The following is a 22,284-nucleotide window of genomic DNA, read 5'->3' as shown; positions in this document are numbered from 1 at the left end:
GAGACTTGTGATCTTGGGGTTGTGAGTTTGAGCACCACGTTGGGTGTAGAGATTAATTACAAACAAACAAACAAATAAAATAAAATAAAATAAAATAAAATGATCATTCTGAAAGATGTGCAGAGAATGACTCCTTCAGGGGCCGGCAGGATCTGTCCACCTCTAATTTCATTTCCTGTCTCTTTCCTGTCATGCTTCAGTTATATGTGTCTACTTTCAGATTTTTCCCCCCCTGTATGCCACTCTCTTTCTTGCCTTAGGACTTGCCCACATGATATTCTCTTTGTTTTTAAAGTTCTCCCCATGCAAGTTCCTATAACTGTTTAGTTGTCTTCTCCACTATTCTTAAGTCCAAAGAGAGCAGGACTGCGTCTTTCTATTTACTTTTGTACCCTGTAGCTGACATAATACCTTACACAAAGCAGCACTCAGTATTTGTTGAGTAAATAAACTAATACTGTTTCCATTCACGCGTTAAAAAAGTTAGTGCGTGGAAGCGCCTGGGTGGCTCAGTGGATGGATTAAGCATCCAGCTGCAGCTCAGGTCAGGATCTTGCGGTTTATGACTTGGAGCCCCACATCGGGCTCACTGCTGTCAGCACAGAGCCTGCTTTGGATCCTCTGTCCCCCTCTTTCTCTGCCCCTCCCTTGCTCACACACTCTTTCTCTCTCAAAAATAAACATTAAAAAAATAGTGTGGAAACTCTATGTTAGGTGCTGGGAGAACATATGAAGGGTTTGTAGCAAACAGTTCTTACCCTGAAATAGTTCCCGGTTTAAAAGAAAGGATAGGATAAGCTATAGATAATAAGTTAGGTTGGAGGAGGACACTGTAGTTAGAGTAGTTTAAAGTTCTGTCATTAGCCAGCTGTGTGACTTCAAGTAAGTTATTTCCTTCTCTGTTCCTTTATTTATCCATCTCTAACCTTAAGAGATTAGGCTAGATTTCCCTGAGGCTTTGGTTCTCAAATCTGGCTGCATTGGTTAAATTATGTTTTTCCCAGACCCCATCCCTGGAGAGTCTGATTCAGTAGGTCCGGGGCGGGGGGGGGGGGGGGTGGTGGGTCCAGGAATTCTACAGGTGACTATGATGCACAGGTAGGTTTAGGAATCACTGATCTAGGTCTTCTTAGCTTTGCCATCTTATAAGTGTAGTTGTATAAGGTGGACTGTGAAAGGGCAGCTGGCGTTCGGCAGATTAAGGGGTTGTGTTTGTTCAGAGGCAGGGGAAATATTTGTTTGCTTGGGTGATGAGAGGGTACTTAGTGGAAATGGTGACATTGCAATGGACTTTGAAGAATGGTTGGAAAGATGGGCAGGTGCAGAAGTGAAGCATGATTGGTGTTTAGCCCAGCTTAGTTGGAGGCCAGAATATGTGCAAGGGAGCAGGAGGGAAAAATTGACCAGTTGTGATGCAATGGACCCCAATCCTAGTATTGTTTTCCCCACTTTTCCCATCATACTTGGTTTTTTGGGGATGAAAAATTCTATTATTGCAGTTTGATCCTCATTCGGTAGAAGTGAAACGTGGTGACAGACCCCATGGGGCTGCTTTGGGAAATAATTGGGTGTATTCTTCCTCATGTCTTTTGGGGCTGTGCCCTTTGAGAGCCACTTTGACCATGCCATTGGTTTTCTGGTTAGACACACAATACCAGGACCCACTATGTTATCTAAAATAATAGTTTTTCTGTCAGAATGATTATTATTAAACCAAAGTTGGCTTTTTTGTTCAGATGAAACCATATAAAGGCAACATTCTGAGTAAATTATATAGCGTCCACATGATGAAATAATGGCCCTAAGTTTAGGGGATGTAAGTAACGATCTAATGCAATATTTAGAATGGATATACAGTATGTAGTTATTAACCTAAAAGTCACATCCTGCATTCTCTTGATTTGTGGAAAATTTGTCATTAATTGCCAGGAAGCCTCTGATTTTTCATACATAATCACGTCATAGCTGTTGACTTTCTCCCCCTTCTCCTGCCTTAAAATACTTCATTGCAAATAGTAGATTACTCTTAGTTTTGCAATGCCCCTTTTAAACATTGGGTTGCTAAGTTTAGCCCTGTCGCTCCTTTTTTTTTTTTTTAAATAGAATTCATTTTCCCCCCAAATTTGCCTCTGAATAGTTACTGACAAATCACACTTTGTTTTTGGGTGGCAGTGGCTTAAAATCTTATCTAACCTTTCTGCCCAGTGAGAGGCTGTTAGTCTTGAAATGCTCTTTTGTTTTCATGAGTTACTGTTGTGTGCAAGAAACTGATAGGGCATCCCATTTAGAAACAGTTGGTGAGATGAGTTTTGACTCTTCATTCAAACTTACTCTAAATAACTCTGCTTTTACTAAATAGTTATCAAATATATAGCTTAGCAAGTTAGGGTCAGAAACACAGAAGTCAAAATTGAGATGAAAGAAAGAGGTCGTGGGCAAGAAAGGAGGTAGTCGGGCTCATCTCCAGCCTAGAATCCAGCCCATACATCCTCCTGGCAACCATGTCAGATCAATCTAGGATTTTCAGGTTAACCTGTGATCATCCAGTCAGTTCACTACCTCTTGCAGCTATTGCTGATGTTGGTCTGTTGACTCTCAGTTGACTTTGAAATTAAAAGAGTGGAAATACCAAGCCTCTTACGATTCTTTGCTTGCAGAGAATTACCTTTATTAATGTGAATCCTTGGCCTTCAGTAGCACCAGAGCAACTTGGAGCGTGACTTTTACCAGAATTTATTTGAGAAGAACAACCTCCTCCCCCCATCTCTCATATATAGTTAGATCAAAGAAAAACCTTTCTTATAGAAAAACCTCAGACTTGAGAGAATTTACCCAATTTCAGGAAGAGCTTTAATGGGAAAATGACTACAATTGCATCCCTGGTATCATTTTTATCTGCCAGACTGTTAAGAAGAATAAGAGTCAGAAGTATAGACCTAGGAAGCAAATTTAAGACCATTTACTATTTGCAAATTGAGTTCTGTGTTTATGCTGCCCCGGGTGACATTGTAGGCCTGCTTCCGCTTCAACCAGAACACTGGGGGTTACTTCCTCACACATTAGGATTTTGTGCATTATGTGGTTTGGTACAGGAGTTCTGCTTTCCCTCCCCCCCCCCCCTTTTTTTAAAAGATCGAAAAGCACCCATTTTGGCCAAATGCCCAAGATTTTATAGAGAATGTGTCTGAAGGTCAAAGTAGTTAAATACCTACAGCCGTACAACCCCTTAGAGTTTACAGAGATGCAAAATCATGAAACTGGACTTCCTATCCAGTGCATTTTTTTGACTACAAAATGTTGATTTGATTTTCCATTTTGAAAGACACAGAAGTGATCTGTGAAATGGTGATTAGCACGAGGCAGCCCCAGGCAGCCCTGGAATGCTCCATGGTTCAAATGCCCGAGACCAGATGGAGGTCCAGAAGTGGATGACTCAAAGTTTATTAGTTTTGCCACCTGGGCAGTACAGCCGAACCAGCTGCCATAAGGCAGTTCCAATTTCAACAGAGCAGTAAATGAACATAAAAGTGAGTGTAAATCCCAAGAATAAAGTAAAGGAGAATGTCTGCTGCTGTAAGGAGATTCATCCAGGCCGAGCCCTCTTGATAGGCCTTGAGGGAGGCAAGAAGCCATGCCAGGGAGAGGGCAATGACAGGTCGTGGCACGGAGCCCTGAAAAACCACCCCTGAGTTGTTCTAGGAGCCAGACTTAGTTTGGGATATGTTCGATTTACTGGTTTGGGAGATTCCCAGTCACACCTGATGATCCAGAATGGGGAAAATAAACCCATGGTATATGTGGAATATCCTGATTATGTTATGAGGCCAGAAGCTTTTTTTTCCTGGAAACTTTGGAAAATTTTTATTAGGTTGCCTTTCCATAGTTCACAGCCCTTGGGGGGATGGGTATTCGTGAGAACACAGACTCCTCGTGGCGGGTCATCAGGAATCAAGTCATTATCCTCATGTTATCCTCCTATGCTATTGAATCATTGTAGGTTTTCAAGATATGTGTATGAAATACTGCAAGAGTCAGAAGTTGACCCTAAGGTTTTAGATGATCCCTTTAAGAGATCTAAGGCTTTTGAAACCTGAAATAGGTATAATAATGAGGGTATGGGGTTAGGACTAATTTGAGAGAGGTACAGCAGTTTTTGTTTAAATGAGGACAATTCACGGGGAATTTCAAAAAGTCAAATAATTTTGATTCTCTGTGTCAGTAGGAATGTCAGTTCAATGCAGCTGAACTGATTGAAACAAAGTAGAGGTTTATTATTGTTATTTTTTTCATGAAATGAGAACTTTAGAGGAACCTGGCTCATGGCTGGTTCAGCTGCTCAGGGATGACACCAGCTCTTCTTTTTGTCATCCTGACAGAAAGCAAAAGGACACGGGTGAGGAGGGGAAAGGAATGTACTAGATGCTGATGTATTTTGATGTGGTTTTGATGCTCAAGGCTGGACCAGGGTTTCATCTACTGGGTCGACCTCCGTCCTCAGTTGATCTTTAAATTTTATTTTTTAAGTTTATTTATTTATTTTGAGAGAGACAGAGACAACATGAGAAGGGGAGGGGCTGAGAGAGAATCCCAAGCAGGCCTTGCACTGTCAGCGCAGAGTCCAATGTGGGGCTCAAACCCATGAAACCGTGGTGAGGCGAAACCAAGAGTTGGATGCTTAAACCGATTTGAGCCACCCAGGCACCCCTGTCCTCTAGTGATCTTTCTGGGAGCTGAATGTTATTCGTACTTAGTCTCAAGCAATAATGTAATACCGTTCTATCTTTCTTTGCGTGATGAAGGCATGGTGGCCTGTGTATTTTCTTTATTTTTTAAATGTTTTCATTTATTTTTGAGAGACAGAGACAGAGCACAAGTTGGGGAGGGGCAGAGAGAGAGGGAGACACAGAATCGGAAGCAGGCTCCAGGCTCTGAGCTGTCAGCACAGAGCCCGATGTGGGGCTCGAACTCAGGAACCTAAAGATCATGACCTGAGGCAAAGTCGGACATGTAACCAACTGAGCCACCCAGGCATCCCTCCTGTGTATTTTCTAACCTATTTGGGGTTTCTTCTCTCTTTTATTTTCTTCTGCACTGACATGAAATGAACTCAAATGAGAACTTTCACAGTATAACCTTCTGTTCGTAATTGTGGGTTAACTACCTTTTTTTCCCCCCTCCTCTGGTAGGTGGCCTGTCTGACCCAGGTAGCTGCTAATTATCTGATTGCCCAAAAGGAAGCAGAACGTTGGGGCACAGCTCATGGCAGTATTGTTCCTTACCAGGTAAGAATAATACATACAACATAGAGTTGGGCTACTGTAATCTGCAGTTTCGTATGATATGAATTTGGGAAATTATTTCCCTTGCTAAGAAAAAAAAACCTTTCAGGATACTCTGTTATGTATCTTTGTCTGAGTATAACAAGGTTCTGTTGTTCACTTTAAATTCTGTGTTTTGCACATTTCTTCATCAGAAGATTAGTAACAGGACACTTAAATGGATCAAAGGAACTTGCTGAAAGTGAGTGACTTTTGGCCACACATGATGGTTTGTGTTTTTTTTCACCCCAAAGAAACACTGATTGTAGCCATTTTATAAAGCATGGTTTGTTCACCATGTCAATTATAAACCAAATGTTACCTACCCCAGCTGACAATAATATTCTCACAGGGTTGGAGTAAAATGAAAACTCGCGTGTGACGGATCTTTATTTTCAGAGCAAAGCAGATGGTTCAGGAACTGCTGTTCTTTATTAAGTGTCTAAACTTGTCCTTAGAAATTCTTGATGTTGGCTAGTGTGAATGAATATGTGAAGGAATTGTGATCTTTCACAAATAAAATAAGAACAGAAACTAACTCTTCTTCCAAACCCTTAACCTTTGCTTAGCTTTGTAGATTCATTTCTCATTGTATTTACTAATATATTTGTTATATCTTCTCTAATACGTTTAAGAGTTAGAGGTGTCTTTTTCATCACCATATCCTTTCTCACATCCAGCAGAAGTATGGACTAGGCACCATGTAAATATCTGTTGAATGAAGGAGTGAAGTTTACTGTAGCCATTTCAGTGCTAATGGCCTTGACAGAGCATGTAGAAATCAGCATTTTGCATTTGCCAGGAAATCAGTCCATCAACAACTACTACTCATCCTTTTAGTTTTAAGAACATTATTTCCTTCAGCAAAACTAGCTTCTTTTCCATTTCTTTTAATACCAATTTGAGCAATTCAGTGACCCAATGTGAATCTGGAATTTTTCGCTTTCTATTTCTGTGTATCTTCTCCTTGTCCCTGAGGCGTTACTATGATTTCCTTGTAGAAGTGCCTTTTGGCGTAACTACAGTAGTGGAGACATTTTCTTTTCTTTTCTTTTTTCCTTTTTAAGTTTTTATTTATTTATTTTGAGAGAAACAGAGACAGCGTGAGCTGAAGACAGGCAGAGGGAGAGGGAGAGGGAGAGAGAGAGAGAGAGAGAGAGAGAGAGAGAAAATCCCAAGTAGGCTCCACATTGTTAGCACAGAGCCTGACATGGGGCTCAATCTCATGAACTGTGAGATCATGACCTGAGCCAAAACCAAGAGTCTGATACTTAACTGTCTGAGCCACCCAGGTACCCCTGAAGACATTTTCTTGAGTGCCTCCCCTTTTTTCTTTAGCAGTGCTTTTATGACCACTGTTAGTGACATTTGGGTTCCCTACTTCTTAGCCCTCTGTGGCTAAACTTCTAGCCAGACCTACCAAAAGCTGCATTTTTGAACTTTTTAGAGATCATCAAATTCAGCCTTCTCACTTCTCTGATAGGCAACTTGATACCTGGGGCGCCTGGGTGGCTCAGTTGGTTAAGCGTCCGACTTCAGCTTAGGTCATGATCTCACCACTCATGAATTCAAGCCCTGAGTCGGGCTCCATGCTGACAGCTCAGAGCCTGGAACCTGCTTCCGATTCTGTGTCTCCCTCTCTCTTTGCTTCTCCCCTGCTCACCCTCTGTCTCTGTCTCTGTCTCTGTCTCTGTCTCTCTCTCTCTCTCTCAAAAATAAATACATGTTAAAAAAAAAAAAGGAATTTGATACCTGTATTGAATAGATGGATCCCAACTCTGATCTGCCTCCTTGTTGACTAGTCTTTCAGATCCTGCTACCTTTGACAGGAGAGTGCTGTGGTTCCAGTTGCTTCTTCTATTCCAAACCATACCCTCTCTGTCAAACTTGCTCATGGCTGAAATGTTGCCGTCAACTAATTGATACTTATCACTGACTGTGGAGATCCATCTCAAAGGCATTTTAGCAGAGGGAAATGTTGGAACCTGTGGGAGTTCATCACTAATAATGGAAGGCGTATTTTTAGTTTTTGGTGTGTGGAGAAAGCATTTTTGACTCGGAAGATTTTATAGTATAATTCCAAATCACATCACATAGGGATGTGTTCACTGTGTTGTAGTGTAAGGTTTATAGTTTATTTTTTGATTATTTTTTTAAAAAATAGAATGTCTTTTAAAGATATATATTTTTAATGTTTTATTTATTTATTTTTGAGAGGGGGTGGTGGGGAAGGGCAGAGGGAGAAGGAGACTGAGAATCTGAAGCAGGCTCTGCGCTGACAGCAGTGAGCCTGATGCGAGGCTTGAACTCACAAACTGTGAGATCATGACCTGAGCTGAAGTCGGACGCTTAACCAACTGAACTACCCAGGTGCCCCAGAAAAAATAGAATGTCTTTTAAAAAAGTTTTGTATATCGGGGTGCCTGGGGGGGTCAGTCAGTTAAGCGTCTGACTTCGGCTCAGGTCATGATCTCACGGTTCGTGAGTTCGGGCCCCATTTGGCGCTCTGGACTGACAGCTCAGAGCCTGGAGCCCACTTCCGATTTTGTGTCTCCCTCTCTCTCTCTCTCTCAGCCCCTCCCCCACTCATTCTCTGTCTCACTCAAAAATAAATAAACATTAAAAAAAAAAGTTTTGTATAGACCTTGGCTGTCCTTCCTGTGCTCAGGAGTCTTGAGTATGCTGTCAATTATTTTACTGTGAGGTAAAAAGAAATTTAGAATCTTTTGGCTTTTACTAGGGTAGGTAAAGGATATGGGAGACTCTGTGTGTGCATGTGTATATATTCTTTGAAGACAGAAATGTACTTTTCCTGCCAGAATTGTCCCAGTCACATAAAGTGGATACTGTGCTTATTTGATCTAGTTGATTGCAGCTTTATTATCTGTAAGAAATAAGAGAAGATCTACTAGGATCTTTTCTCAGGAACTCAGAATTCATCTGTTTTTTCTTGGTAGAGGACCGGTTCAGCACTGTGATTAAGGAACAAATGCAAATTCAGCTTGAATGAAACCAGCATATTAAGATAGATCCTAGATATGTTTCTAGACCTTGGTCTGTTTTTAATTTTTAAAATAGATTTGGGAAATATTTTTATGGGTGAGTGCCAGGATAATTATAATTCAGTTTTCTAGAATAATTATAACTTTGCATCTAATTTGAGTTGTCTGCGTTTGGAGCTGAAAGTCTATAATGGAAGACCCCAATGGTCTCAGGAATTAGTTAGGCACCCTGCTCACTCTGCTTAATTCTTGTTGAACCCTATCTGAAAGATCACAGACCTTGAATGCATGGAATGTAAATTTCTGAAAAGTAAGGATCCTTCATTTGTGTGTTATTTTATGTACCCTCAATCCTTAACTTCTCGGGTTGATTATCCACTTGTGTTCATTCTTCCCTATTCTTCAACTGCCAACTTTCTGAAAATGAGTAAACCAAACAAAAGTAGAGAGAATTGAGATAGTCATTCTGCTACTTGTTGAATAGATTTGGTGGGTGCTTTTCTGAGAATTCAGATTTTTAAAAAGTGGATTTCAGTGTTTCTTTTGTTACCATTACCATTGGGCCTTGCCTCTGAGAAACACCTAGCCCAAGGGGTTAATAATTACACAATGCTGATGTGATGCTGATGATTTTTAATGCATTGGTATTAATCCAGTGTTTCTCAGCCCTTCAAACATTTATATTTATAAAGATAGGATTTTGGGGGATGGGAGAGAAGAGTGCAGAGAAAGCAATTGGCTGGTCTTCAAAAAGAATATGTTTTATTGTGTAATATGGTTATCAGTGGGGCCACTGCACTTTACATACATGCTTAACATCATAATCCCCCTAATTTCATAACCCATGTGTATCCAAAAGTCTCTCCCATATTTCTTCAACATGCTAGGAGCCTGTATTTGTATGTTCCTCTCTACTTTCCAGGCTCATGATCCTTACTGACCCCTCTCGCTCTCTCCAGAAGATCCATTCACACATATACTCATGAAGAGAGGAGACTATACTGAACATTTTCACAGAAAAGGGGGAGATTTTATAGATGAAACTTATACAGTCTCTGATAGGAGGTCTCACCTGTCTTAACCATATCTTTTGGCTGCTACTGGGGAGTTTTACTATCTTGAATAGCATAAGAATCTCCCCATCTTTTCTGTTCCTCTTTCTCTCCCCTCTTTTTTTTTCAGAGACCAACGAACTTCTCTACTCTTATACAGAATTATTGTGCTCTGTAGTGCAAGCACAGATCTTTGGGTGGCCATCTCTGCCCTAAATGCTTAACAATGTACTGCTACTGTGCCCTAAGGAGCATGCTTGTATATGGATCTAACAGAAGCCCACTGAGCTTCCTCTGGATTCCTGATGAGACCATCTCTCTCCCAGTCCATACTACCAGCAGGACTTGGGGGAGCTCGCAGAGTTCTATGTGCTCCTTGGAAAAAAACCACAATCTCTCCAGCTACAGCATTGCCTTCATGATTAGTATGTACTGCCACAGAGACCAATCTGGGGAATGAGACAACCACAATTACCTCCTTCCCTTAAAAGAACACCAATCCCATCATCCTTTACACATTTGCCTCACCCACCACCAGGACTCCAAGCCTTCCAGGCTATGTGTTATCACCCGCACAATTATTCTCACATGGCTCTGTTCATCTCTTCCTTTGACCCAGTTATTTCTTCTGCCAACAGACTTGGTGGCTTTACAATCCAGTTAGATGACCCAAGCAACATCCTGGCATCTCATTTTTTTAGCGTCCCATGGCCCTTAATGATCTTTTCCTGTTTGCACTTGACTACCATTCAGGTGTTTCTCAGGCTTTAACATGCATATGAATCTCTACATAGAAATCGTAAGATGCATTGTCTGATTCCAGGTGATATTGATGCTGCACTATGAGTAATAAATGACTATATTATTATTGGTAACTACACCGTCTCCTTTGTATTCAAGTGGCAAAAGCCCACTGCTGATTAGACTTAATGCTCCTTTCAATCTACGCCCACACTCAAGTAGTGAATATGGCTAGAGGAAAACACAGCTACCATGTTGACAAGCTCCCTCTCCATTCACCACCATTTTTCTCAAGTGGTCCCTCATCCTTACCCACAATCCTGGCACACTATCTACATATTTATTTTCTTTCTCTGAGATGACCATTTCACATCTCTGTCCTCAGACCTTCCCCCTATCTCCTCATCCTTAGCCAAAGATGGTCTCTTATTTCACTGAAAATTGATGCAATTGGAAAAGAACTATTTCATCTTTTCTCTGCCATGCCTCCCCAGCTCCTACATGTGTTCCCATCTATGGTTCACTTCATTCCCTCCTGTCACAATGGATGAATTGTCCCTTTCCACATTTTGCCTATTTAAAGGCATTGCCCCTGTACTTTATCTCCTCTGTCACCTGCATTGTGTATCTATCTGTGGGTAGTCATATGATCATGTCCCTCACCTTAAAAACCCCAGCAACTTTCCTTAGACCCCCAAGACCTCTTTTTCCTTTTACCATCCCATTTCTCTGTGCTCTTGTATTACAGAATTCCTCAGAAGAGTTTTGGGTGGTATCTGCTGGGAAGAAGGACTACATCATCTAGTTTGCAATGTCATTTGTACCTCACAGGCAAAGAGGTTTTACATTCTTCAGTCCTCAGCCGTTTGGGTACTGTGGAATAGCTCAGGGAAGTTGACTTTCTGAGCAGTTCATTAATATTACTCTTTTTATGCTTTTTCTTGAGGCTTTCAAATGTAGGGCCTTCAAAAAAACCTTTCCTTTAAATGGCCTGAGAATTCACATGGCAATTTCTTTTAAAGCTTCCTTTTTCTGGAGTACCCTCTAAACCAAGAAATTGAAGAAAACAATTATTTAGATGATTAAATAAAATCATGTCTCCTTCAGTTTGGGCTCATTCAACCAAGGAATAGAGCAGGAAGCTTGCTCTGTTATTTCTGGTATGGACATTATACTGTATATTTAATTTGGCACAAGCAGAGACTCAGACAGGCAGTAAATTCCAAGTTTGAAGAGATGCAGTACTTTGCTATCATTCCTTAGAAAACGTTAAAATGCTGTTAAATCATAACAGATTAGGTAACCTTGGGAATCTTTTTTTTTTCACCCATGTTAAGATTTTTTAAAAAGTGAAAATGTAAATGATATATATCTATATCTTCTTGTGTGACTTTTTTTTTTTTTTACCATAGTCACACTAAAGCATTCACTGGAATTTGAAAGTATACTTTAAACAGGCATATGATTATATTGCATATTTAATTTCATTGATGTATTAGTAAATAACAGTAAAATAATCATGCTGGCTTCCATTGAAACAATGATTTTTTATATTATGTAAATTATATAAAGTTTTTATATATTCATTATATAATAATATATGATTATATACATAATTATATAATAAATTTACATAATATATACTTTATATAAATTATATATATATACTCACATATATAAAAGTTATATATATGTAAATATGTTGATGAAAGGGAGACCAAGAGAGAGAAAGCAACTTTGCTGTGGCCATTGGTAGAAAATCAGAGACCCTGGATCGGAACCATGGTTTTAATATTTCCAAAACTTGCTTCCTTTCCCTCTGTATTTAAACTAGTAGTTCTTTTGGTGCTTGATACATTGTGGATGCCTGTCTTTTAGTTTCTTTGATAGATGGTAGAATTCTTCTCATATTTTTCCATCATCTTGACAAATGACCTATTTATTATGATTCTGGAAGGCATCAAACCTAATAAATGACATTGAAGTACATTTGAATTTTGAGCTATGGGGCAATTAATGGTAGGTTTCCATCATGTTTTCAACGTATGCTTTCAAATGACTCTTGATTTTTCAATTAAACAGTTTCTTGAGCCTCCAGTGGAGTAGGCAGTGTTTTAATTCTCGAAGGCTTCCAGATGAGGAAGAACTGGGCCTTTGATTTCAAGGAGGTCAGAAGCACTACAGCAGGCATGGTTGGGAGAGCTTGAACTTGGGAGTCAGACCGGGGTTCGTAACTTGGCTCTGCCCTTTATTGACTGTGAAATCTCGAACAGGTCTTTTGATATCACTAGTGTTAGCTGCTTCCTACACAACAAGTTGATAATGATAGTAGTTTCCATGTTTGTCTGAAAGAATTAAATGGAATAGCATATGCTGGATATTTGCTGCAGTACCAGACTCTTGTAAGAATTCAGTGGAAGGTGGCTCCTATTATTATTTCTGTAGTTGAACTTACTACTTTGTGAAAGTTTCTAGGAAACTACGAAATAATCTCTGTGAAAGCTGTCCATGGCAATGGAGGGGCAGAGTAAATAAACAATAAAGATACATAGCCGAATTTCTTTCATAATGGAATTTCTACTTTAATTTGTTTCTTTCTTTTCAAGATGGAAAGGAGAGCAACATGCTGTGGTATTTTTGTTTGTTTTAGAAAACAGAAAACTGTTCTTAGATCTTTTGAAGAAATTGCAAGTTGTACCATTGCCAAAATGTACCATTCTTTTTTCCCCAGTTGTATTGAGGAATAATTGACATACATTTCTGTATAAGTTTAAGGTGTACAGTGTGATGGTTTGGTTTACACATATTGTGAAGTGATAATACAATAGATTCAGCTAATGTCCATTTTTTCTTGTAGTTGCAAAAAAAAAAAAAAGAGAAAAAGAAAAAAGGAAAAAAATTTTTTTTCTCCTTATGCTGAGAACTCTCTTACAACTTCTTGAAAGAAATCTAGTTTGAGAATTTACTCTCAACAACTTCTTGAAAGAAATCTAGTTTGAGGAGAATCATATATCGCAATATCATCAAGTTGTCAAGGGGAATAGGGCTTCTTGTTTATCGAATTGTCTGGTTAATTGAGATTTAGTATATATTCATAGTTAGCAAAATGAAATATGACAAAAATGATTTTCAGAAATAATCTCTGAGAAGCCCACAAGATGGGAACCTATCTCTATAAAAGTTACATCTCCCTTTGAGGGCCCAAAATTATGGTGATTTGTCCTCCAGTTTTAAAAAGTGAGAGAATTAGAGAATATTTTAAACATCTGTTCTTGTAATCTTAAGATTGCAATGAACTTTGATAATGTTTACCCAGTAAAAAAATACCTGGGGATTTATTTGAAACAAAAGTGCCAGTGATAGGATATACATTAGATTGCATCGCTGAGGTTTCTGAAAACTTTTGGATTACTTAGTAGTGACAAGTTAGAATATTCAAATGTCTGTCTTTTTTTGGGGGGGGGTAAATTAAGGCATGAATTATCTGAATATCTCCCACATCCTTTATTCTACAGCTTTTGGCAAGGTAGCTTTGGAGTATTTGCTATAAAGCTTATGTGTGTGCCTCAGTTCTTATGAATTTTGGATTCTTGTTAAAGCAAAACAAAAATTTTTATTTGGAGATTCTGGTTACTTTGAAGCCAGTTGGCCTGGACTTTGCCACAGTCCTAAGAATATAGGTAATTGGGCAGTCCAACAGGCAGATAAAATTAGGGCAAATATGCCAGCTACTGGCATAATAGTTGCCACTCTCTGGGCTTCTCCTTAGAAAAAGTTCAGCTTTCTTTAGTTTAAAATAAAATTCTGAAGTTTAAAAGAAATTTGACAATATGATGTTTAAGGAGAGCATATTGCACAAAGAATAAATGTAGTTATGACTGTTCAAAAACTAATGTGCTTTTTAAAAATCAGAATTGCCTCCAATTGACAAATACAGTCTTTTTTAAAAAAAAATATTTATTTCTTTAGAGAGACAGAGAGAGAGGCAGGGAGGGGCAGAGAGAGAGAGAGAGAGAGGGAGAGAGAGAATCCCAAGCAGGCCCCACGCGGTTGGCACAGAGCCTGACATGGGACTCAGTCTCACAAACTGCAAGATCATGATCTGAACTGAAATCAAGAGTGGGATGCTTAACCGATTGAGCCACACAGGCACCCCAATATGGTTTTTTAATGCATTTTACTAAGAGGTAAAATAGAGACACAAGGACAGGCAATGTATCTTAATAAATATACCTGAAATTCATTTAGGATTTTATCAACTTCTCTTGCATTCTCAATATTCTCAATATATAAGCAGAATTGATGGGATTGTATGTTGTTTATACCTATCAATTTTGGCTAAAATTTGATGGTGGGAATGCAAACTGGTGTAGCCACTGTGGAAAACAGTATGGAGGTTCCTAAAAAAAATTAAAAACAGAATTATCATGTGATCCAGTAGTTCCTACTGCTAGGTATTTAGCCAAAAACAATGAAAACACACATTTGAAAAGATATATGCACCCCTATGTTTATTTCAGCATTATTTACATTAGCCAAGATATGGAAGCAGCCCAAGTGTCCATCCATAGATGAATGGATAAAGGAGATATGGTAATAAATAAATAATGGAATATTACCATAAAAAAATGAAATCTTGCCATTTGCAACAACATGGATGGATCCGTAGGGAATAATGCTAAGTGAAATAAGTCAAAGACAAGTATACAATTTCACTCGTGTGAAATTTAAGAAACAAAACAAGTAAAGAAACAAACAGAAAAAACCAGACTCTTAAATACAGAGAACACACTGGTGGTTGCCAGAGGGGAGGTGGTGGGGGAATGGGTGAAATAGATAAAGGAGATTAAGAGTATATTTACCTTGGTGAGCACTGAGAAATTTATGAAATTGTTGAATCATTTTACTCTATACCTGAAACTAATATAACACTGCATGTTCATTATACTTGAATTAAAAAAAAAGAATAATAAAAAAAACTTGGCTAAAATTATCCAAGAGAATTAAACACCATTTTGAATAATATTAATAGTCATTACTCTTAATAATATATTAATAGTTATAACCATCACTAGAGGTAACATTTATTGAATGATTACTCCATGTTAGTTATTAACTACTTTACCTATATTAATTCAGTCATCACAACAACCCTCTGAAATAGGTATTGCCGTTGTCCTCACTTTCAGATGAGGATACTGAGGCGTAGAGAGGTTAGGTAACCAACTCGCCTGAGGTCATATGCAAGTAAATGGTGTAATAGGATTCTAACAATAGGCAGGTGATAGAGGGCTACTTACTGACACTGGCATGTTATTTCATTTTCTGTCTTCGTCCCACTTTTGAGGAAGAATTATGTGACATTTTCCTCTACCTACTTTCCCCTTTGGGACTGCCAAGAATAATTGAAGAGGTAGAAACAATTCTGTTGTTGACCCATCACAGACATCCTTAATTATGACTTAAAAGCAGATTTCCATCAGGAAATCAAGTTGTACATCTTTTGAATAAATCCTTTGATTGCAGATGCTGAAACTATTAGAATCATAGCTAAGTCAAGTTCTAGTGAAACAGGTATTTCTAGCTCTGTCTGTGGTAATGAGAACAATATTGTCCTTGAGCGATATGGGAGCTTGGGATGGTTTGAACTGTTGTGAGACTCACAGTTTCTGGTTTTCAAACTGTGTTTCTGTGAGGGTAGTAGCTGGGGTGGGATTTGGGGTGAGAAGGAGTATTTAAGGTGTGAAGAGGAGTATTTAGAGTATGGGGAGGGGCAGGCTGGGGAGAAATCAGATAGTTAGATCTCCAAGTACTCTAACTCTATTTCAGCCGAAACAGGTCCACTTTTGTTTGTTTGAAATAGGAATCCCACTGCTTAAAAATAAAAAAAAAGATTATTTGTCTTGGATCAATCTGTTTGTACTAAAGGATTCTCCTAGACTAGAAAGTGGGTTTTGTACATGGTTCTGTGTGTGTTTGGGGAAAGAGAGACTGATTTTCCTCAATGTTGATGGCTCCTAGCGCCTGACCTAGAACCAAAGGGTTTCATCTAGCTGAGGAGGAGTCTGAGTGGAGCCTGACAGATCAACTGGGTGAAGGAGCTCATACACTACCTTAAAGCTAAGAGTCTAGTCCGGGGGCTCTGCATGGAGGTCAAGGCTCTTTGGCTCAGATAAATCACATAGGACTGGGTTCTGGAGATAGTTGGATTTGGATATAGTCCCACATCCTGTTCTGTACTTAGGGAATGTCCAAGCAAAATATTGTTGAAATTCTGAGGAGGTGTGCTTAGCACCTAGACATTACCCCAATGGCTTCTTGCTCAGGTGTGGGTTACCTGAGGGAAAAAGAACTGAGTTCTGATACGGTTCAAATCACTATTATAATATAATTTGGTATTGAGCAAATAAAATAATAACAATTAAAGAAAACTTACAAGATGTTAAGTTCTGAAGTGAACCTGAGACTTGAGCAAATCATGTCACAAATAAATATGGTTGTGAAGTAAGCTCTTTTCGTTCTTAGTTTTGTTGGTGGTATTTAGGATGAGGAGTGTTGGCCTCAGGACTCTGCTCAGACAGGAGACCATAAGTGTGCATGCTGAGTTGGGCGAATGAACCAGGAACTTAAAAAAAATCATGGTAATAATTCATGTGACCTAATTTTAACCTGGAAATGATGATTCTCAAATGTCCCTTCCCTCTTTTCTTTCCTGAGGGTAAAAGCAGGTATGAACTGTTCTAGGTCCATGCCACTCTCTAAATGGTCCATGGAGTAGTGGCATCAGCATTACCTGTAGCTTGTTAGAAATAATAGATTCTAGTCTATTCTACTGAACCAGAATCTGTATTTTAACAAGATTCTCAGGTGATTTCATGTTCACGTTAGATTTTGAGATGCCCTGGTCTAAAGTACATGTAAAATACTTTCGGTCATTGTATTATGTGTCCACTAGATGTCACTCTTGTAACCTGATAATGGGATGGCACTTTTCAATGGGGACTTGAAAAAAAACCTGTGAATAATGAGCACATTATTAGGTGATTTCCTCCCTATCCTTAGAGCTACTGATATTCACATTGATTATTTTAGGTAAAACTACCTTTCTTTTTGCTTCAAAGTCCTGGAGAGAGATTCCTGGAAGTGATTTTCATTTTGTTGAATTAGCACTCATGCCTTCTGTCTCTCCCTCCTCAAGCCCCCTGTTGCTTGGGCTAGTTCTGTCATTATATAACCTTAGCACAGAATATACTGCACTTGCTCTGACTGACTGGCTTACCGAGAGAACAGAGAGCAGGTTTGATTTCTGCAGAAGTGATTGGGAGCAGAAAGGAAGCAAGGCTGTATCCTGAAATTAGCATTAATCTCTGTGTGATTGTTGGAGGAAGTGTGGACCTTTCTGAATTCTCGGGGTGTCTCCAGGGTGGTTTTACAAAAAAGATCAAGTTCACTTCTGCTTAGAAGGAAATGTCCCAAGTGTAACCTTTTAGGGTGCTAGTTCCAGCCATGAAGATGGATGTAAGGGACATTTACAGGTAAATTTTACTGTAGAGTAAAATCCATAGGGAGATGATATACTTTCAGAAACATATGAGGCCCCTAGGACAAGTCCCGTTAACAACTGGTTAGGTCTGCATATTAGGAAAGAGGGTGAAAAGGTTAAGGACTATGCTTTAGAATATCCAATTTTTTGCCAGATGCCCAGCTTGAGAAAAGTTAGTCTTGAAATAAATCAAACCCTTGCAAAACTCTCTTCCCTCTGAGTCTGATGTGGTTTTTCATCTGTTTCAGTTAACAAGGGTAGCAAACGACTCATAAAGTAGCAGGTGTGTGTGCGTGCGCTTGGGTGTGTTTGATGAGCACGTATATTTCCTCTTCTTGGTCTGTGGGAGGGTCATTTAATTTGGTAATATCACCGAACGACTGCAAAATGTTTAATTTGATTTCAGTCAAGTAAATATTCTTATTGGTATGAAAACAATATGGTTTTTGCTTAAATATAATTTTTCTTTTGTTCAATATAATTAAAGTGGCCATAGTATTTACTTCTAAGCTTTAGAATCTTTTTGGCAACATCATTTACAATGATGTGATTCTTAATGATGAGGAACAAAAGTAAGCATTTCAAGCATTTTACTGAAAACCAATTTCATTTTTAAAAACAGAATCTAAATTATGGAAAGCAAGCCTAAAATGCTTATTCCCATTCTAGCCATGGTCTAAATTTCTACATCTGCAGCGATAGCATTTTACACCACCATCCCTTCTACTGTTGAATTTCCTTCTCTCCTTTGTTTTTAATTGTTGCTCTTGATGCTGTCAGATGTAGCAGCATACTTTAGATGTATTATTTAAAAGCATGGGCTTTGGAGTGAGACAGACCTTGGGCAAACTGCTTCATTTCACTGAACCTTAGTTTTGTTTGTAAAGTAGAGATACTATTACCTGCCTCATGGGTGGTGGTGATGATTGAGCAAGACAGTGCATATGAAGTATGTGGCATAGGGGTGCCTGGGTGGCTCAACGGATTAAGCATCAGACTCTTGATTTTGGTTCAGGTCATGCCCTCACCATTCATGAGTTCTAGCCCCGCGTCTGGCTCTGCCTTGTCAGCGTGGATTGAGATTCTCTTTCTTTTCTTCTCTCTCTGCTCCTACCCTGCTGGTGTTCTGTCTCTCTCTATCTTTCTCAAAGTTAATAAATAAACTTAAAAAAAGTTAAATGTGTGAGGCATAGAGTCAGGCACATAGTGTAGTAGACGGTAGGTGTTATCACCATTTTTGCATCCATCCCACAGCCCCCAGACCTGTGGCTGGTATCCCCATCTCTCCTGTTAAAATCCCTGCACCAACTGTGGCAGGAGCCCCTGTCCCTATACTTTTTCTCTCCAAGTCAAGGAAGAGTCTTGCTTTCCTCTGCCCAGCCGATGTGCATGTGGTGGGGGTGGGGCAGGGAGCAGATGATGAGGGTGGTGGAGCGATAGAGCAGGTGTTGGCCCAGGACTGCAGCGAGGAGAGAAGTCGTTCTCACAGCCCACACTGGAACTCTTGGTGGACATCTCCCTCAGGGTCATAAAATGGTGGTCCCGTTCAGCAGAAAATTGAGAGGACTGTTAGGATCATCAGTGCATCCACAGGACAGGCTGGCCTGGCCCATGACCCTGTTCACCAATTTAAACAATGCTTTTAAAGCAAAACAAAAAAACAACAAACAAAACAAAACAAAACAAAAACCCTTGAGATGCAAACTGCCAAATCTCAATTGAATTTCTGTAACATATGTTTCAGCTCATTTGCTCTTTCTTATCTTAACTGCTTTGGAATGACTTTTTTGGTCCTGAAGGATCTCTAGACCTTGGGGTTACTGGAACATTACCTGGTTAGCAGCAGACTCAGAGAGCTGCTGTGCGGAAGTCTGAGGAGATACTTCATCCCAAGAACATCCTTGTAAGAGTCTTCGCAATTCCATTGTAAGCCACCCTGTGGTTTCATTTGATAATATCCTGTTGATGAAGAACAATGGAGATTTTGATGTAGCAGTAGCTGTAGGAGTGTGCTGCCTCAAGTAGAAGAGGATTTAAAATATTAAGAATTATGAGCATGATGTCTTAAAAATACACTCTCACTCTTTTTGTTTCTTTGCTAGACTTTTGGAATCTGCACTGGATTTTTTTACATAGTGAATCTTAATATATATTTTCAGTACTTTAAAATGCATGCTCAACAACAACATAAAAACCTTAAAAAGGGCATGGATCATTCTTTTCCCCTCATCATATCATTCTTGTTTCCATTGCAAGGAGTCAAGTCAGTAAGTTCAGTCCAGTTCAAAGAAGAGGGGGTAGGGAGCAAAACTTATAATGGTGTTACTGTGTAGATTGCAAAAGAATCTGAGGTTTGTTCAGCAAATATAATGGTGCATTGAGGTGTTGTGTTAATGTGGGGGGCCAGAAAATGAGCTCTGTGTGTAGCAAATCTGTTAAGTGGCAGTTTAGAGTTTAACCTAAAAATTGGGAGAAAGTTGATAAGTGCACAGGAAGCATGAGACCCAATTTGACACAGATCTTGCTAAGGAGATGGTGGTGGGGTGTGGAAGGAGGGGTGGGAGGAGAAGGGACTCTGGCATGTTGGATGAAGATGGGATGGAAAAACTGTCCATCCATCAAAACAGAATTGATACTTTGGGGGAAAAGCAAAGTCTCATGTATTTAAGTGCATAGTGGATATATAAACTCTGGAAGTATAAATAAGAGTGGATGGGGCGCCTGGGTGGCTCAGTCAGTGAGTGTCCGACTGAGGCTCAGGTTATGACCTCGCAGTTCATGGGTTCAAGCCCCGTGTTGGACTCTGTGCTGACAGTTCAGAGCCTGGAGCCTGCTTTGGATTCTGTGTCTCCCTCTCTCTCTCTGCCCCTCCCCTCCTCATGCTCTTTCTCTCTCAAAAAATGAATAAACCTTTATTTTTTTTTTTTAAAAAAGAAGAGTGCAGAAGCTTTTTATCTTCATAAGGTCCCAGTAATTCATTTTTGCTTTTAATTCCCTTGCCTTTGGTCAACTGATGAATGGATAAAGAAATTGTGGTTTATATACACAATGGAATACTACGTGGCAATGAGAAAGAATGAAATATGGCCTTTTGTAGCAACGTGGATGGAACTGGAGAGTGTGATGCTAAGTGAAATAAGCCATACAGAGAAAGACAGATACCATATGGTTTCACTCTTATGTGGATCCTGAGAAACTTAACAGAAACCCATGGGGGAGGGGAAGAAAAAAAAAAAAAAAGAGGTTAGAGTGGGAGAGAGCCAAAGCATAAGAGACTGTTAAAAACTGAGAACAAACTGAGGGTTGATGGGGGGTGGGAGGGAGGGGAGGGTGGGTGATGGGTATTGAGGAGGGCACCTTTTGGGATGAGCACTGGATGTTGTGTGGAAACCAGTTTGACAATAAATTTCATATATTGAAAAAAAAAATTTGTTTCCAAAAAAAAAAAAAAGAAGAGTGGATAGAATGATTGGTAGCAAGTAAGGATCCCAATTCCATTTTTTCCCCCCTCCTTAGGCTTGGTAGAAGGAGGAAACTAGTAGGAACTGGTGAAAACTGGTTACTACAGGGTTAGGGAATCCATGGGAATATTAGGGGTGGATGAACTGATGGGGTTATAACATTTTATGAGCAGAAATGATGAAAACAGAATAGGTATAGTAAAAACAGTAAACAAAAGTGTACAAAATAATGCTGGGTAAATACATTCTGTGTGGATGAGAAATTCATGCCCAATAATAATATATTTAGGGACACTATGGATCCTAAACTTTTTTGTTTGTTTCTTAATCCCTGTGAGAAACTCTGAAATTCTTTCTCAGAAAAGTCCACATTCCCATAGACATGTGTGGTTTTGCCTACGATTTCAGGAGCTTCTCAGACTTCCCAGCACCCATTCCTGGACCGTGGCTAAGATTCCCCACTAAATGCCAACCAGATAGGGTAAGGATATTGAAATTCTGTTGATAACAGTGGAGAATTAGACCAAATAATAGTTATGAGGGAAGTCATACCCTAAGATTGGAAGATCTCACACAGATATCTGTTTCATAAGGCAAGAAGTTTTGAAATTAAGGAAGGAGAGAAATTATACTGGCCTTGAGCCTAAGATTAGACAGGGATTAGTGCAGGAAATTATCTGTGACTGTTGTAATAATGCTCACAACTCAATTACATTCAACCTTCTGAAGGGGAGTAAAAGACGAAAAAATCCTGTCACATTATTATTCAGTTCTAGAGAATGGAACTATGATCAAATCAATGTGTGCATGCAGTTAACATTGAAAGTAATATTTTAAAAAGTCTGTAACTTGTAGGAAACCTGGAAATGCTTTAAGCACATTAATGGAAGGGCAGGGAAATATGTCACATACCAAAGATTAGGAGTTTATATAAAAACGTTTGCATCCATCTCATAAAGTGTAAAAGAAGCAAAAGTGGGGGTCGGGGGAAAGTAGGCAAAAGATTGTGCCAGTCGAGAACAAGGAAGGCCTCAAAGTGTGACAGGTCAGGTGTAAATAAGTCAGGTTGTAAAGGAATTCAAGAAACAGCACAAAAAGGACTCTAATCCAGAAATAAAAGCTTTTTTATACATGAAAGGCAGAAGGTCAACTGGGGAATCAATAGGA

The 22,284-nt window shown here is 39.3% G+C and overlaps 1 protein-coding gene across 6 annotated transcripts in view; it reads left to right on the top strand.

Moving 5' to 3' along the window:
* SUGCT (succinyl-CoA:glutarate-CoA transferase) overlaps positions 1-22,284 on the top strand; it is a 760,970-nt gene that overhangs the window by 178,547 nt on the left and 560,139 nt on the right. For all 6 annotated transcript variants that reach the window (XM_047849630.1, XM_047849625.1, XM_047849624.1 and 3 more), the window contains one exon: positions 5,187-5,282. In XM_047849630.1, the coding sequence (XP_047705586.1) occupies positions 5,187-5,282 (96 nt within the window). The remainder of the gene's footprint in view (positions 1-5,186; positions 5,283-22,284) is intronic.

The sequence above is a fragment of the Prionailurus viverrinus genome, chromosome A2 (assembly GCF_022837055.1).
Source record: "Prionailurus viverrinus isolate Anna chromosome A2, UM_Priviv_1.0, whole genome shotgun sequence".
NCBI classification, from domain to species: Eukaryota; Metazoa; Chordata; class Mammalia; order Carnivora; family Felidae; genus Prionailurus; species Prionailurus viverrinus.
This window is presented reverse-complemented; position numbering and strand designations above follow the sequence as displayed.